The sequence below is a fragment of the Hemitrygon akajei genome, chromosome 10, assembly GCF_048418815.1.
Source record: "Hemitrygon akajei chromosome 10, sHemAka1.3, whole genome shotgun sequence".
NCBI classification, from domain to species: domain Eukaryota; kingdom Metazoa; phylum Chordata; class Chondrichthyes; order Myliobatiformes; family Dasyatidae; genus Hemitrygon; species Hemitrygon akajei.
In genome coordinates this window covers 31,570,991-31,588,438 of record NC_133133.1, presented here as the reverse complement: position 1 = coordinate 31,588,438, position 17,448 = coordinate 31,570,991, and the positions used below count along the sequence as shown (strand labels likewise).

The 17,448-nt window shown below is 40.3% G+C and overlaps 1 protein-coding gene across 1 annotated transcript in view; it reads left to right on the top strand.

The window, feature by feature from the left end:
• kdrl (kinase insert domain receptor like) overlaps positions 1–17,448 on the top strand; it is a 188,459-nt gene that overhangs the window by 72,718 nt on the left and 98,293 nt on the right. The window contains exons 8-9 of the mRNA XM_073058013.1: positions 57–174; positions 10,980–11,149. Of these exons, the coding sequence (XP_072914114.1) occupies positions 57–174; positions 10,980–11,149 (288 nt within the window). The remainder of the gene's footprint in view (positions 1–56; positions 175–10,979; positions 11,150–17,448) is intronic.

Genomic DNA, 17,448 nt, shown 5'->3' with positions numbered 1-17,448 from the left:
CCTGTTACTGGCCTCACTGGTCTCCTTATAGCTTCCTCGCATTTTTGTATTTGCAGAGAGCCCTTACATTGAAGCAGAGTTCAAAAAAAGGAGTCCTTTGTGTGTAAAAGGTGATCACAGACCCATAAAACTACCTGTGAAAGTCAATGCATTCCCGCTTCCAGAAGTATCCTGGTAAAGTTCATTATTCTATTTACTTCACAGATCCTGATTGTTGATAAATAATAATTTAAGTATTTGCCTTTGGTTAACTTTACTGATTTTCTTTCAAGTTTTCTGAAGAAGATATACCAGTCATCAATAATCCCATGATAATTTTTCCCAAATGTGTTTTTCTTAATGTATTCCTTGGGGGTTTCTCATGTTAGATGGGTCCCACTAATCACTGTTTCATCTGTAAATTGCTTACCCTTTTTTTGTGACTGAACTGAAGAGTGATTCACAAAAATTGCAAGGTTAATTTTAAATTAATGAGTTCACTTAAAACAGCCAGGTTAATCCTTTAGTAAAACCCAGAATTTCTACACATTCATCACTCCATTAAGTGCCACTTCTCCCAAATGACCCTATGCTAAAACTAATTGTGGATTTAAATACAAAAAGACTAGAAAAATTCTTGAAGCATTGTGAACAAGATGTGTTTATCAAGTGCAAATATATTTTTTCAGATGAAGATTAGTACAACTACTTCTGAAAAACAAATCTATTTTCCAAATTTCCCAAATTCTGGAGTCTTAATTTCATAATGCAATCCTCCATGTGAAATGTTATCAAATTCTTTTTAAAATCTTGATATATTCCATCCTCTGGTTCCCCTTTATCTAACCTGAGGCTACATCAAAAGGTATTCTTTTGGAGACCTGCAGGCACCAGAAGTTTTCATTTAATTAGATCGGTCATTTTTTTCATAAAAATTTTGTTGACTATGCCTAACTGTATTATATTATTCTTGGTGACCTGATAACTTTTACATTATAATGGAACACAGCATTTTGAGAAAGCTGATGACAATTAACTAGTTATTATCTCTTATTTTCATTCTTTATCAAGTGTGTTATTTTTGCTAACTTTCAATACATCGGAACAAATAGAGAATCTGGAGAATTTTAAAAGGTCGCCACTAATGCATTTCCTTTTTTAACCCTGTAACATGGCTAAACAGACATGTCATAGGGTACAAAGGTAATGCATTACTAAAAGTAAGCTCATCACAATTGTCTGACCGATGCTCTGTTCCCCATGTCTGCTGGCATATTTATTGTATTTCTGTTTAATATCTACAATATTTACTCTATTCTCACGTTCCTATAATGAGAACAGAAAATTCTAGAATATTTATCAGGTCATGCAGCTGTGGCAGAAAGAGAAACAAAGTTAGTACTTTATAGGTTAATAACAATATTACCATTTTCCATTTGCAATCTTGTTCCGTGACTTGCATTCTGAGACTTGCTATGTTCATGCTCAAAGTTCATCACCAACAACTCCATGTCCTACAAAAAAGCAAAAAGGCAATTCCATGTGGAATTAGAGACACAATGAAGCACAGCAGATATGGTAGGGTTTGTATACCATTACTTCCTATAAGCAGCTGGCATTGCTTCACTCCCCAATGAGCTCAATGCTTTTTGAAAGGAGAACAGCACAACACCTGTGCAAATCCCAACATCATCCAGCAATTCTGTGATCCCTTTCTCAGAGGCTTTTATCAGAATATCCCTCAAGAGGGAGAATCCTTGCAAGGCATCAGCTCCCAATGTGTTGCTGGCCATGTACAGAAAACCTGTGCTGACAATTGGCTGGAGTGTTCAAGAACATTTTCAACTTCTCACTGCTGCGGGCTGAGAGTCCCACCTGCTTCATTCCAGTGCCCAAGCGCAGGATGGGCTGCCTTAATAATTCACACATTTGCACACAGATCTACCATAATCAAGTGCTTCAAGAGGTTGGTGATGACCAGAATTAACTTCAGCCTGAGTAAGGACAATTTGCCCACTGCCACAACAAGTCTACGTGGCTCTCCACTCTGCTTTGGAGTGCCAGGCATTTTTTGCACTATTTCGTTATTTTGTAATTTATAGTAATTTTATGTCTTTGCATTGTACTGCTGCTGCAAAACAACAAATGTCACAACACATAAGTCAATAATAATAAACTAGATTCTGAAGAAACACCGTTGATTTAAAACTAGACTTTTTAGTGACCTGACCACAGCTCAAAAAAAACATTAGTGGGCTCTCCAATTTCAAACAGGGAGGGTACTATTCCCATGCAAGTGAATAAAAATCTTTCAGACCTCTCATCATTCCAGTTAAACTACTGCACAGGACTTCTGCTGCTTTTCCAAGGCCAAAGAAGTCATTTTCATACAACTGATTAGCATAGCTTTAGAAACACAAATGAACTCCTTGGTGTGACTTCTAATCATATTACCACTCAGAGTCAGAATTGCTCATTGTGGATCATTTTGCTTAAGAAAGAAAGCACACAGTCATAGTGCTTCACTGTTTGGTGATTGTTGTATGTAAATTAGCAGTTAGTATATTCTTATATAGAGTGAAGTATTACCAAGAAGCTCTCTGTACAGCTTCTAAGCCTAAGAGCTCTTGACACTCACTCAACTAAAGTTCCCTGAAAGTGCAAATCTGTACACCAGAGTGAGATTCGAGCAACCATGTGAATTTCTGTCATCCATAGACATCCTTAAACTAATAACCAAGACAATTTCCTCCTAAAAGTGTTGGTTTTTGACTGGATCTTTTTCTCTGGTATCCAGAAACTTCTGTCTCTTCACCTGATGAGTACTTTTGTTTAAACTGAGCCCCAATGGTGATTGTTAACAGGCCATTTGACAGTGGAAACACTGTGGTTCAGAGCAGGCGTATCTTCCACGACACTCACACTTGTGGGCTTTCCATCATTAAAAAAGTAGCTATGAATGGAGCTATGAATGCTAATTTTCTATTCCTTCAAACAATGAAGAAAGTAGTCCTGGAAAACGAGAGCAAAAAGTATCATTTTCCTCCTAAAAGGTGCAATCCTCTTAAAATAGATTTCTGCAAAGCTGGATTTTATGATTCAGTGATAAGTAATACTTAAAAATGCAAGGAAATTGCAATTTGAGTATAGCTTTTTAACTCCAAGCAGATTAATAAAGCAGCGTCAGTTAATTATAAAAGTTAAGAGAACACATCACAACCTGAATTTCTGAGAATTTCTTTTAAAGAATTAGTCACCATTTACAGTTATTTTTACTCAATCCATTCAGTCATGTTGTCAATTATGTAATAAAGAATGGTCAATTCCAAGAAGATTTTAAAAATATTTATTTTCAACAATTAAATAGCAGTATTGTACATTCTCTTTATTAGGTACACCTGTACACTTGTTAATGACTTTTTGACAGAAAGACCCCAGTCAGTCCAAGATGGCTGGCAGCAACAGCTCAAGCTCCATTGCCCCCTCCCCCGCCAAACTGGGTGTGCTCAGTCTGCTGCTGACTTGTGACTATGCTGCCAGATTGAGATCAAATAGGATCATCAAGTTCACTGATTGGCCTTATCAGCAGCAATGGTGAGTTGGCATACAGAGAGGAGGTAAAGTGACTTGTCAAATGTTGCAAGAGCAACAGCCTGAGTTTCAAAACAGACAAGGCAAAAGAGATGATTGTGGACTTTACGAACGCACATGGCAACACTCTCCACTGCACATCAATGGCTCTGCCATGGAAATAGTGAAGATCTCAAAGTTTCTTGGTTTGCACATAACAGACAATCTAACTTGGACCCACAACATCTCTGCACTAGTCAGAAAAGCACAGCAGTGTCTAAGTTTTCAGAGGATACTGGGGCGTGCAAAGCTTCCCATCCCCATTCTAACAAACTTCTACAAGAGCTCCACAGAAAGTGTCTTGTCAGGGTGTATCATTGTCTGATACAGAAACTGCAAGGCATCAGACTGCAGGACTGTACAGAAGACGGTAAAAACTGACAAGAGGATCGTTGGGTTCCACCCACCTATTTGTGACATGTGTCCTTTTAACAGTTATGACTTAACTGGTACTGCTTTATTAAGCTATTTTAATTCCAGGATTCTGCTTGGAGTTAAGAAGCTATATTCAAATTGTAATTCGCTTACATTTTTTAAAAAACAAAGAGTCCAAAGCATTGTTGAGCATCCCTACCAACGATCCCACAATTTTTTTGACCCACTACCATCAGAAAGGAGGTACAGGAGCACCAAAACCAACACTGGCTAACAACTTCTTTCCTCAGGCTGAGACTAATGAATGCCAGGCCGCCACTAAGGTCTCGTCACTTAGACAGTGAGCTGATTACTTAACTATTTATCTTTGCTGTGTTTTATGACATGCATTTTGAAGTATGTTTTTTAAATTAATTAATAGTATGATATTCTGGTTTATGTACAGTGTGTGATATATGTTGTGTGGGTGCATCATAGTCTGGAGGAATATAAGTTTCATTTGCTTGTATATATGTAGTCAGATGACTATAAACTTGAACTAATGCAAATATCTAATCAACAAATCATGTGGCAGAAACTCAGTTCATAAAAGCATGCAGACATGGTCACGAGGTTCACTTCTTCAGACCAAACATCAGAATGGGGAAACAAGTGACCTTAACCTTGGAATGATTGTTGGTTCGAGATAGGGTATTTGAGTATCTCAAAAACTGCTGATCTCCTGGGATTATCATGCACAACAGTCTCTAGAGTTTGCTGGGAATGATACGATATACAAAAAAAAACATTCATTGAGCGGCAGTTCTCTAGGCTAATGAGATAGGTCAGAGGAGGATAGCTAGACTGGTTCAAGCTGACAGGAAGGTGACAATAAATCAAATAATCATAAATTACAACAGTGGTGTGCAGAGGAGCATCTCTGAATACACAACATGGCAATCCTTGAAGTGGATGGACTACAGCAACAGAAGACCACACTGGGATCCAATCCTATACCTAAAAAAGTGGCCACTGAGTGTATAGCTACATGTGACAATAATGCGACAACTTGCCAATTATTTACCCATAAACAACCTGCTGATGGAACTCAGTAAGTTGAGCAACATCTGTGAGAGGAAAGGATGTGTCAATGTTTTGGGTCAAAAAGTGCCAGTATTAAATATTTCTTGAAATTACATGTCAGCTTAATTTAGATATTTCAGACCTATTGGCCAATCCATAGGACTCACTCAGAACGACTAAAACATCCCATTTGAACATTATCACTTGTTCATTTGTAGAAACTTGTTCTGGTCATGTTGCTGCTGCATTCCCCTGAATTTTAATGGTGACTATACTTCAAAAAGGATGCTAGTTGCTGTAAAGCACTTTGGGATGTGTTGAAAGGGTTTGTAAGGCCTACAACCTCACCATTGTTAGTACTACTAAATATGCCAAGTTGCTGATAGATCATTAACTTTCAAATCAACTATCAGGAAAACCATTAGTAAATCATCTCAAATGACTCGAAGTGCAGCTTTCCTTTAGCGTAAAAATCAAAACAAAATGCTGGAGTTCTGAAATAAAACCAGAAATTTCTGGAAATGCTGTGGCACGGCAGGATAGTGGTTAGCAGAATGCTATTATGGTGACCCAGGTTAATTTCCACCGTTGTCTATAAGGAGCGTGTACTGTACATTCTTACCATGCGTTTCTTCTGGGTGTTCCAGTTTCCTCCCTAATTCCGAAGACGATGGTTAGGGTTGGTAAATCCTGGGCACGCTGCGTTGGTGCCAGAAGCATGGCGACACTTGCACGTTGCTCTCAGCTCATCCTCGGATTGTGTTGGTTGCTGACTCGAGCAATCAATTTCCCTGTATGCTTCAATGTTTCAATGTTCATGTGACAAATAAAGCTGATCTCCAATGTCTTTAATGCTTCATCTGTGGGATGACGAACAGAGTCAATATTTAAGATGGAAGATATCCCCATCAGAATATCAGGACCAGACGAGTTATACCCCAGGCTACTGTGGGAGGTGTGGGAGGTGATTGCTGAGCCTCTGGCAATGATAGAACCATAGAACATTACAGCACAGAAACAGGCCTTTTGGCCCTTCTTGGCTGTGCCAAACCATTTTTCTGCCTAGTCCCACTGACCTGCACCTGGGCCATATCCCTCCAAACCCCTCTCATCCATGTACCTGTCCAAGTTTTTCTTAAATGTCAAAAGTGAGCCCGCATTCACCACTTCATCTGGCAGCCCATTCCACACTCCCACCACTCTCTGCGTGAAGAAGCCCCCCTTAATGTTCCCTTTAAACTTTTCCCTTAACCTATGACCTCTGAATCTTTGCATCATCAATGTGTATGGGAGAAGTTCTGGAGGAGTGGAGGGTTGCAGATGTTGTTCCCTTATTCAAGAAAGTGAGGTAGAGATAGCCCAGGAAATTATAGACCAGTCGTTGGTAAATTGATGGAGAAGATCCTGACAAGCAGAATTTATGAACATTTGGAGAGGCATAATATGATTAGGAATAATCAGCATGGCTTTGCAAAAGCTAGGTCGTACCTTACAAACCTGATTGAACTTCTTGAGGATGTGACTAAACATGTTGATAAAGGTAGAGCAGTAGATGTACAGGTGCTCCCGCCCCCCCCCCCCCCACTTACGAATGTTCGCTTTACGCCACTTCGCTTTCACAAAAGACCTACATTAGTAACTTGTTTTCACATTACAAAGAGGATTTTCGATATTATGAAAATTTTTCCCATATAAGTTAATGGTTCTTCGCTTTATGCTATTTTGGCTTAAGAATGGTTTCATAGGAACGCTCTACCTTTGTAAAGGGGGGGACATGTGTAATGTATATGGATTTCAGCAAGGCATTTGATAAAGTACACCATGCAAGGTTTATTGAGAAAGTGGGATCCAACAGGACCTTGCTTTGTGGATCCTGAATTGGCTTGCCCACAGAAGGCAAAGCATGGTTGTAAACAGGTCATATTCTCCATGGAGGTCGGTGACCACTGGTGTGCCTCAGGGTTCTGTTCTGGGACCCCTTCTCTTTGTGATGTTTATAAATGACCTAGATGAAAAAGTGGAGGGATGGGTTAGTAAATTTGCTTATGGTACAAAGGTTGGAGGTGTTGTGGATAGTGTGAAGGGCTGTCAGAGGTTACAGCGGGACATCAATAGGATGCAAAACTGGGCTGAGAAGTGGCAGATGGAGTTCAACCCAGATAAGTGTGAAGTGGTACATTTTGGTAGGCCAAATATAATGGCGGAATATAGTATTAATGGTAAGACTCTTGGCAGTGTGGAGGATCAAAGGGAACTTGGGATCCAAGTCCATAGGACACTCAAAGTTACTGTGCAGGTTGACTCAATGGTTAAGAAGGCATACGGTGCATTGGCCTTCATCAACCGTGGGATTGAGTTTAAGAGCCCAAAGGTGATTTACAGCTATATAGGACCCTGGTCTGACCCCACTTGGAGTACTGTGCTCATTTCTGGTCACCTCACTGCAGGAAGAATGTGGAAACTATATAAAGGGTGCAGAGGAGATTTACAAGGATGTTGCCTTGATTGGAGAGTGTGCTTTATGAGAATAGGTTGACTGAACTTGGCCTTTTCTTCTTGGAGCAACAGAGGATGAAAGGTGACCTGATAGAGGTGTATAAGATGATGAGAGGCATTGATCGTGTGGATAGTCAGAGGCTTTTTCCCAGGGCTGAAATGGCTAAAGCAAGGGGGCTGGCGGTGTAGTGGCATCAGTGCCGGACTTCGGAGCGAAGGCTCCCGAGTTCGAATCCAGACGGCTCCAAAAAGCCTGGAGAGGGATGGGCTCCGCCAGGTTTCGGATGCCCAAGACACACCGTACGATGAGCAATCACCAAAAAGATCGGTGCAGAAAGCTTGTCATGACGGCACCCCGATGACTCCACCAGGAGTTAAGGGCGTACACACACACACAGTTTTAAGGTGCTTCGAAGTAGATACAGAGGAGATGTCAGGGGTACGTTTTTTATGCAGAGAGTGATGAGTACGTGGAATGGGCTGCCAGTGACAGTAGTGGAGGCAAATACTACTTTTAAGAGGTCTTTTAAGAGACTCTTGGATAGGTACGTGGTGTTCAGAAGAATAGAGGGCTATGAATCATCCTAGGCAATTTCTAAAGTAAGTACATGTTCGGCACAGCATTGTGGGCCGAAGGGCCTGTATTGTGCTATAGGTTTTCTATGTTTCTATGTTACCTAGAAAGGGGACGAAAGAAACTTGTTAAGCGGCAGGGAAGAGGGTGTGTTTAATACAATAAACTGGGGTGACAATAGGTATATATTCGCCAACAATCAATCTACTGCAGGAACACAGCAGATCAAACAACATCTGTGAGAGTAAAGAAATTATTGACATTTCAGATCTAAACCTACTAGTTTTAAATATCTGTAGAGCTGGGACTCAACGTCTCCCTGAATCAGTAAGTCACAGGTCCAGTTGCTAACCGACCATGGTCAGTAAAGATAGCAACACATCCGGCTGTGTCCTCAGTCCCCTATTCTGCTTCATGACTATGTGGCCCAGTTCTGCTCTGACTCCAACAGCAAGTTTGCAGATGACATGACAGCATCAGATCAAATAGTGATGAGTCAGAGTACAGGAAGGACATAAAGATACTGGTGACATGGTGTCATGCCAAAAACATTTCCCTCAATATCAACAAACAAAAGAGCCAGTTGTTGACTTCAGGAAGTTTGTTGGTGCATATATCCCTGTTTAGAGCAATGGTTCTGAGGTCAAAAGGGTTGAGAGCTTCAACTTCCTAAGAGTAAACATCACTAAAATCCTGTCCTGGTCCAGTCATGTAATCCTTTGACCCTCACTAACTTTTATGAATGCAAACTAGATAAATCACAGTTTGTGATGGCATCTGCTCTGCCCATGACTGCAAGAAATTGCAATAAGTTGTGTCATAGCTTGTCCTTTCGAACTTCCCGTTCCACCATCCAGGAACTTGGACAGTTGTTCCAGGTGAAGCAGTAATTACCTGGCACTTCTTCCGATCTAGATCCAAAATTTCTTGAAGGTGACATCACAGGTCATAAACAGGGTCTTTGGCATATGGGCCATTATAAATCAGGGCACTGAGTACAGGAGTAATGCTGAAGTTGTATAAGACATTGGTCAGGCCACATTTGGAGTATCAGAATCAGAATCAGACTTTAATCGCCAAGTTCCTATGCACATACAAGGAATTTACTTCCGGCAGATGTTGTCTCTCTGCTCATAACAATAATAATGATAAATATAAATAAAAATATAAATTGTACATACAGGTAGTGAAATCCAAGTAATAGTTAGCTGACAGTTAACCGGCAGTTAACTGTTCAGCAAAGTGACCGCAGTAGGGAAAAAACTTCTCCCGTGCCTATTAGTCTTAGTCTGGAGGGATCTGAAGCACCTACCAGACGGAAGCAGATCAAACAGTTTGTGCACAGGATGGGAGGAGTCCTTTATGATGTTCCCCACCCTCTTCTTCAACCTGGAAGAGTACGGGTCCACAATAGAGGGCAGGGAGTCTCCAATGATGCGTTCGGCAGTCCTCACTGTGCGCTGTAGTCTGGTTCTATCCTGCTTGGTGGCGGCTCCAAACCACACAATGATGGAGGTGCACAGGACAGACTCAATGACTGCAGTGTAGAATTGCAGCAGCAATTCCTGAGGCAGACCGTATTTCCTCAAGAGCCGCAGGAAATACATCCGCTGCTGGGCCTTCTTCAGGATGGAGCTGATGTTCTGCTCCCTCTTCAGATCCTGAGAGATGGTGGTTCCCAGGAACCTGAAGTTCTCCACGGTGGACACAGGGCTGCTGTGTGTGTTCTGGTCACCTACCTACAGGAAAACATCAATAACCTTGAAAGAGCACAAAGAAATTTTACAGAGATGTTGTGGGGTCTAAAGGACCTAAGTTACAGGAACCAATTGAATAGGAGTGCAGGAGAATGAGAGGGATCTTATAGAGGTATATTAAATTATGAGGGGTATAAATAGGGTGAATGTATAAAGGTGTTATCCCTTTACGTTGAATCAGACTGGAACTAGGAATGAAAGCAAATTACTTAAGAGGGGAATTATGTTGATTGGAAGATGGTGAGTTTGGAGTGAGCTGCCAGTGGAAGTGGTTGATGTAGATTCAGTCACAACATTTAGAAGTATTTTAGATACGTACATGGATGGGAGGCGAATGGGTGACTGTAATCCTGGTGCAGGTCGATTGGACTAGGGAGGATAACAGTTCAGCACAAACGAGATGAGTCAAAGGGCCTATTTCTGTGCTGTAGTTCACTATGACTTCATGATTTTAGCGGTCTCTTGTCCAGTGAAGAAGCCATAGATTGGACAACTGCATAGCAGGGGATCTGCATCTAGTCTGCAGTAGTGACTCTGAGCTTCCTGTTGCCTGACACTTGAACTTCTCATCCCACTCCTACTCTGACCTGTACTGACTCAGTGAGACCTCATGCAAGCTTTCCATTTGAATAGGTTGCAGCCTTCTGGACTTAAAACTGAATCCTAAAACTTCAGCTAATTTGATTTATGTCTTTACCAGTTGTCCATTTATCAGCTTGTTCATTGTCTTTTTCTCTTTATTTCCCATCGCAGACATGCCCAGTCTGACCTACTTGGCATCCAGTGGATGTTCACCTCCCCCACACTCCCTGCAGTTTCTTTAGTCTCATTGCCAGCTCTGATGAAGGGTCTTTGAGCTGAAATATTAGTTAGTTTCTCTTCCCACAAATGCAGCCTGACCTGTTGAGTGTTTCTAGCATTTTCTGTTTTATTTCCTCAGCAAGGCATTGAAACATCAGATTAGAATAGAATTAAGATATTTTGATTGAGAAGGATCTGAGCCAATTTAATTGCTTACCTCTTATAGGTGACTGTAACTACAATAAGGATACATCAAGATAGTTGAGGTTTTCTTCGTCAATCTAACTTATATTTTTTTGTAACAGGTACAAAGATGGAAAACTCATTGCACAGAATCAGTCCTGTTATGTCCAAGACCGCTATACATTAAAAATTTTGTCTGTATCAGCAAAGGATAAAGGGAACTATACTATTTCATTGAACAACAAGCGACATAACCTGCATAAGAACCTTACCATCACACTACAAGTCTGTGGTAAGTCTATCACTATCCCTTTCATGTCTTCTGGAACATAAACGAAGACATGTTGTATTTCGAAAGCAGAAAATGGTTGAAAAAACATGCTGGTCATTGAAAACAGATTCATGTTCTGAGTACAGAGCTTGCATCAGCACTTCTCATCTAACTGCACCCAAACATTAGCCCAACCTATTATTTAGTTATCAGGTGCTGATGGATCTGTTGTGTACTCACAGCATTTCTGTTCTGATTTCAACATACATAATGATCTGGGTCAGCAGAAGGAGCCTCAAGGGGAATGTGTGTTGTCCAAAAATAATCATCCAAGCTATTTTGATTTTATTAGAAGTAGCAATCATTCCTTTGGAGGTCAGATGCATTTTGCCAAGATATTCAGAACATTCAATGCAATTCTTTTGTACAGTGCCAGTCCCTTGCAGTTTGTAAATGATTTATTGCTTGCACATTTCATACGGTTAGTTTTCTCTGCATTCTTGTCAAAGTAATTTTCCTGAAGGACAAAAACCCATACCAGACATAGTGGGGGAAAAAAACAGTTTGCTGTTGGTGATAATTACAAGCAGTGCTTTAACTAGAAATCTGAAGTAAACTTACAGAAACACATTGACCACAAGAACAATTTACTGGCAAGGTTTGGGTGGCTGGGAGGGGGTGGAAGTTTAAAAGAAAGAGATGATTAATTATACAGTGTGCTAGATCCTGATCTCTCAGTCCTGATTGTGGTGAACTACATATACCTGTCTGGATACGCCCCCCCTGCTGACTGCTCCTGTGGCTCCTCCCACAGACCCCTGTATAAAGGCGATTGGAGGCACTGCTCCTCCCTCAGTCTCCAGGATGTTGTGTGGTGATCTCTTGCTGCTGACGGTGCTTCCTTCCAGCTAATAAAAGCCTATCTCGACTCACGTCTCTGAAAGTTATTGATGGTGCATCACTGATGAAGGGTCTCGACCCAAAACATCGACTGTTTACTCTTTTCCATAGATGCTCCCTGACCTGCTGAGTTCCTCCAGCACTTACTGTGTTTTGCCTTGGATTTCCAGCATCCGCTATTTTCTCATATTTATGATTGTATTTTCTTCCTTTGGAGCTGGGAATACGAGAAAGTCAGGATAGGTAGATATAATTATTCCAAAGTTTCGTGGTTTTGCTAAGAATTGGCTTAGATCATTGAAGTTGTGTATGTAAATTACAACTGCAAGTCAATAATTTAACTTTGGTTTGGTAGGGAAGAGCAGCAGAAACCAGGGAAAAATAGATAATCTGGAGCCCTGAGAAGATTAAATACATTTTAAAAGCTAGGGCCCTGAATTTTGCTACTGACTTTTAGAAACTTGAAATTAAGGCTAATGTTTTCTAGCTGGAAATGTGAATATTCCCTCTCTAAGAGCTACAGTTCAAATTTCAAAGTTAAAAGTAAATTTATTATGAAAGTACACTTGCAACACCAGATACAACCCTGAGATTTATATTTGTGGCCATTCAGAGTAAATACAAAGAAACATAATAGAATCAGTAAAAAAAACTGCACACAACAAGATGGACAAACAACCAATGTGCAAAAGACAACAAACTGTGCAAATACAATAAGAAAACAAACAAATAAAAAGACATAAACAATAAATATTGAGAACATGAGATGAAGATTACTTGAAAGTGAATCTAAAGGTTGCAGAGACAGTTGAGTGTTAGAGTGAGTGAAGCTGAGTGAAGTTACCCCTCTTGTTGCTCATATCAAGATATCAAGAAGGATATTTGTCTAAGGCAACACAATATGACAGGGAATTTCAAAAGCCACTGTGCACCTTGTAATTGTTAAGATTGTTAAAGGACAAGTTACTAGAACAAATGTATTTCTGAGCTGGAAGTCCAGCAGATCAAATCACCTGGTCATTATAAAAACTACTGTGTTAGATAGTATGTAGACATTTCATTAGTAGGACAATGATGCCAAGGATCACCTTGCCCACACTGTCACTCATAAAAATAAGCATCAAGGAAAATAGCCTCATCCAAACGAAAAAAAATTACAATTAACAGTAATTGTTAATTCTTACTTCTCTCAAACATGACACTAATTCATTCTTTGTAATGTATTTAAAACTCTAACTATCCTGCTTTCTTTAGACTATTTTTCCTTCAGCCGGGAGTCAGATTGAGGAGCAGATCTCACCCCTTCCCCTCCCACATGTCAGGAAATTATGTATTCAAGACCAAAATATGAGACAAACATATTGTCGAATAAAGAGTCCAACAATTTCACCTCTTCCCTATTTCAGCTGATTTGCTGTTACCTTTTCCACCTTTTAGACTCGTCTTTCATTTCTTAATTTGGGATGCCATCATCTATTATGTCACCTGTCATTTTGTCTCCTGTCTTCCGCCTTCTCACAGACCACCTTTTATCGTCTCTTGCATTCCTGCCCTCCTTTACCTGCATTTACCTGCTGTTCAGTTTCCAGTATTTTCCATGGAACTAAGTTATGGAATCCCTCTCCCTCTCTCTTTCCGTCACCCTCACCCTTGCCCTCCCCTCCCCCCCCCCCCCCAGCCCCCGCACACCCACTCTCTATCTCTCTGATTTTGTTTGGAATGGGCTGGGCATGTGCAGTGACATCAAATAATACAGAGTATTTGTTTTGACATCAATTGCACAATGTCCCAAAGCACTTACAGAGCCCAGAGAACATGGACTTCACATACCAAAGTGGCACTTAGCTAGAGGGCTCAGTACTTGGCTTAGGGTTAGTTGAATAACTGGATCTTACCTTGGCTACTGACCTGGAATTCAGAGCAAGCATCTTCCTTCAGCTGGGTTTCTCATTAAGATTTAATTGTTACTGAATAATCACGTCACACCCATTTTTCAGATCCCGATCAATTTCTCCATTTTCTTTCTCATCTTCCTGAACCCTTTCATGACATTCTTCTCCAGTGATTAAGTTGTCCAATTTCTCCCCACGCCCTCCCAATCATCACGATAATGTTCCCCAAAGGAGACTCACTTGTCACAGGGAGGACATGCAAACTTCACACAAACATCACCCAAGGTCAGGCTTAAACCCCGATTGCTGGAACTCCAAGTCAGCTGCTCCACTAGGCTGACACTGAGCTGACCTTTGCAGAATGCAAATTTACATACAATAAGTGACCACAATTTAAAACATCATCACTGATAGAAAAATTTTGGAATGTGTTCAAAGGGATCAAAACATGGAACTGAAATCCAAGATCTTCCCTCAATGTTTAGTGATGACCATACAATTCTTATCTCTCACTTCAACATGTTCACTCCTTCATAATTTCTCTCTTCTTCCTTATTGCCATCTGGTCATGGCCTGGTGCCACAAACTGTCAAGGAAATAAGGCTGAATGTTATTAAGAAGACGATGGGGAAAATGGAATACATTCTGCTCTTTAATTCTGTATAATGTACAGGAAACTCGGACTTTTATGCTTCTGATGTGAAACCTAAACCATCAGCTGCCTCCAAACCACTTGTGGATGACAAAAAAATACACAAAAAAAGACAAAAATAGGTGATATTGCAGTGAAGAAGGTTATCAAAAGTTTTGATGAACTAAAATAAGTGAAGCAAGGACTAGCAAATGGCAATCAATCCAGACAAGTGCAAGGTATAGTTTGCAAAGTGGTGTACGTATGCAGTAAATGGTAGGTCTCAGGAGAGTGTTACAGCACAGAAGGACTCAGGAATAGAAGTGGCATCACACTTAGACAGAGTGGTGAAAAAGACATTTGGCACACCGACCTTTATTAGTCAGGGCACTGAGTATAGGAGTTAGGACATTATATTGCAAGTGTACAAGACTGCAAGTGCAAGGCTGCACCTGGAGTTCTGGATACAGTTTTAATTACCCTTTTATAAGAAATACATCAAAGAATACAACAAAGATTTAAGAGAATATTGCCGAGACTCGAGGGTCTAAGTTATAGGGTGGGCTTGGGCAGGATAGCACTTTATTTGCTGGAGCTTTGGAGATTGTGGCAGGCCTTCTAGAGGTGTATAAACTTGTGAATGTCAGTGACCTGGTGAATGGACATAGTCATTTTTCCAGGGAAAAGGAACAAAAAACTAGAGGACATAGGTTTAAAGTGAGAAAGGAATGCTTTAATAGGGACCTGAAGGGCAAATATTTCTCTCAGAGGGTAGTGCGTATGCAGAACAACCTGCCAAAGGAAGAGGTTGAGCCAGATACAATAACAACATTTGCAAGATATTTGGACATGGATAGGAAAGGGGGAAAAAAACATGGACAAATGAAACTAGTTTATTTTGACAGTATGGGCCAGTGGGCTGAAGGGACTGTTTCTGTGCTGCAAAACTCTAAATGCAGTGATGAGTTATTCCTGTAAAGTAATTCTTGTTAAGAAGTAAAATCCATTCAGTCTACAAGGACAATGGAAAATGCCAAAAATACTCAGCTGGCCAAGCAATATCTATTGTGAAAGAAAGAATAATCAGATGAAATACAAGGGGAATGTTTGGAAATCGATATGTTGAAACGAGGGGTGCAGATTATAGAGGGCCCTGTGGAAGGGTAAAGACCAGGAGAATGAAGAGTTATTTCAGATGTTCAACAACCACAGGATTTACTTTTCCTTTCTGACCATTCATCAATACATAGAATTACCTTTTATATCTTATATGCATAGCATGCGATTAGCTTGACCAACAGTGAAGCATAACAACCTTCTTTGGAAACCCTCCATATGAAAATAAATAAAAAACTGCAAACTGTCAGAAAATCAATGCTGAAAGAAAATCACTTTCAATGCCTGTTTAAAATGAGAGTTGGTGCAGAATTCCAGTGCATTTCTTGGGTTTAAGACGGGAGCTTTTGCTTTGTTGAGAAGTATTTTAAATAAAGCTGCATCTAATCCCTCTTAGTAGCTGATTTGTGGAATCCATCTTGTTTATGCCATAGGGCAAATTCCACAGTATGGGGCTACAAACAAGTAGCTGCTCTACTGAAAACTTGCATGACAATTGCCATGTGAAAGCTGCAAATTGTATCTCACATTTAAGCCTTCCACATGCTCCTTTCCCTGCTCTCTGATAAAGATAGATAGATACTTTATTCATCCCCATGGGGAAATTCAACATTTTTTCCAATGTCCCATACACTTATTGAAGCAAAACTAATTACATACAATACTTAACTCAGTAAAAATATGATATGCATCTAAAAGGAAGAATTGTTCCATAAACTCCATGGAATTGTTTCAAGTGGGCTGAGGAACAAGACTGAGTTTTAAAAAATGATGAAGGAGGGCGACTCAAAGAATTTGCAAAGGTTCTGACATTACACCGTTGTGTGTTAACATTTTGCTTTTGAATGAAAGTCATCTCCTAACAGATCAAACACGAGGAAATCTGCAGATGCTGGAAATTCGAACAACACACACAAAATGCTGGCGGACCACAGCAGACCAGGCAGCATCTATAGGGAGAAGCACTGTCGATGTTTCGGGCCGAGACCCTTCGTCAGGACCTGACCTGTCTTTGTCCTGACGAAGGGTCTCGGCCCGAAACGTCGACAGTGCTTCTCCTTATAGATGCTGCATGGCCTGCTGTGTTCCACCAGCATTTTGTGTGTGTTGTCCTAACAGATCAATATAACTTGTCAAAATAGCAGAGGGGTAATATTCAGATTGATTAAATAATCCTATGTAAGTTCTGCTCAGTATATTTTCTGGACCAAATGTTTTTAATACTATTAATTTATAAAACAGATGAGATGAGAACAATTTTCTTGCAAAGTTATACCAGAGATTTTTTTTAATCAATAGGACATGGAAACTTCGTACTATCCTGTGACACACACAAAATGATGGAGAATCTCAGCAGGCCAGGCTTCATGTATAGGAAAGAGTAAACAGGTGACATTTTGGGCCCAGACACTTCAGGCTTGGATTTCCAGCATCTGCAGATTTTTTCATCTTTGTATAATCCTGTGAAGTAACATGTTAGCATTTACTGTATATTGTCAATTATTAATTTGAGTTTTATGATGAGGTTACAAGAGTGATTAATGAAGGTAGCGCTGTGGATGATGCCTACATGGATTTTAGTAAGACGTTTGACAAGGTCCCTCATGGGAGACTCATTCAGAAGATTAAGATGTATGGGATCATTGTGAATTGGCCAGTTGGATTCAGAATTAGCTTGCCCATAGAAGACAGTGGACAGTGATCGAAGGGACTTATTCTAGATGGTGGTCTGTGATTAGTCGAGTTTTGCAGGAATCTACTGGGACCTCCAGTGTTTGTGA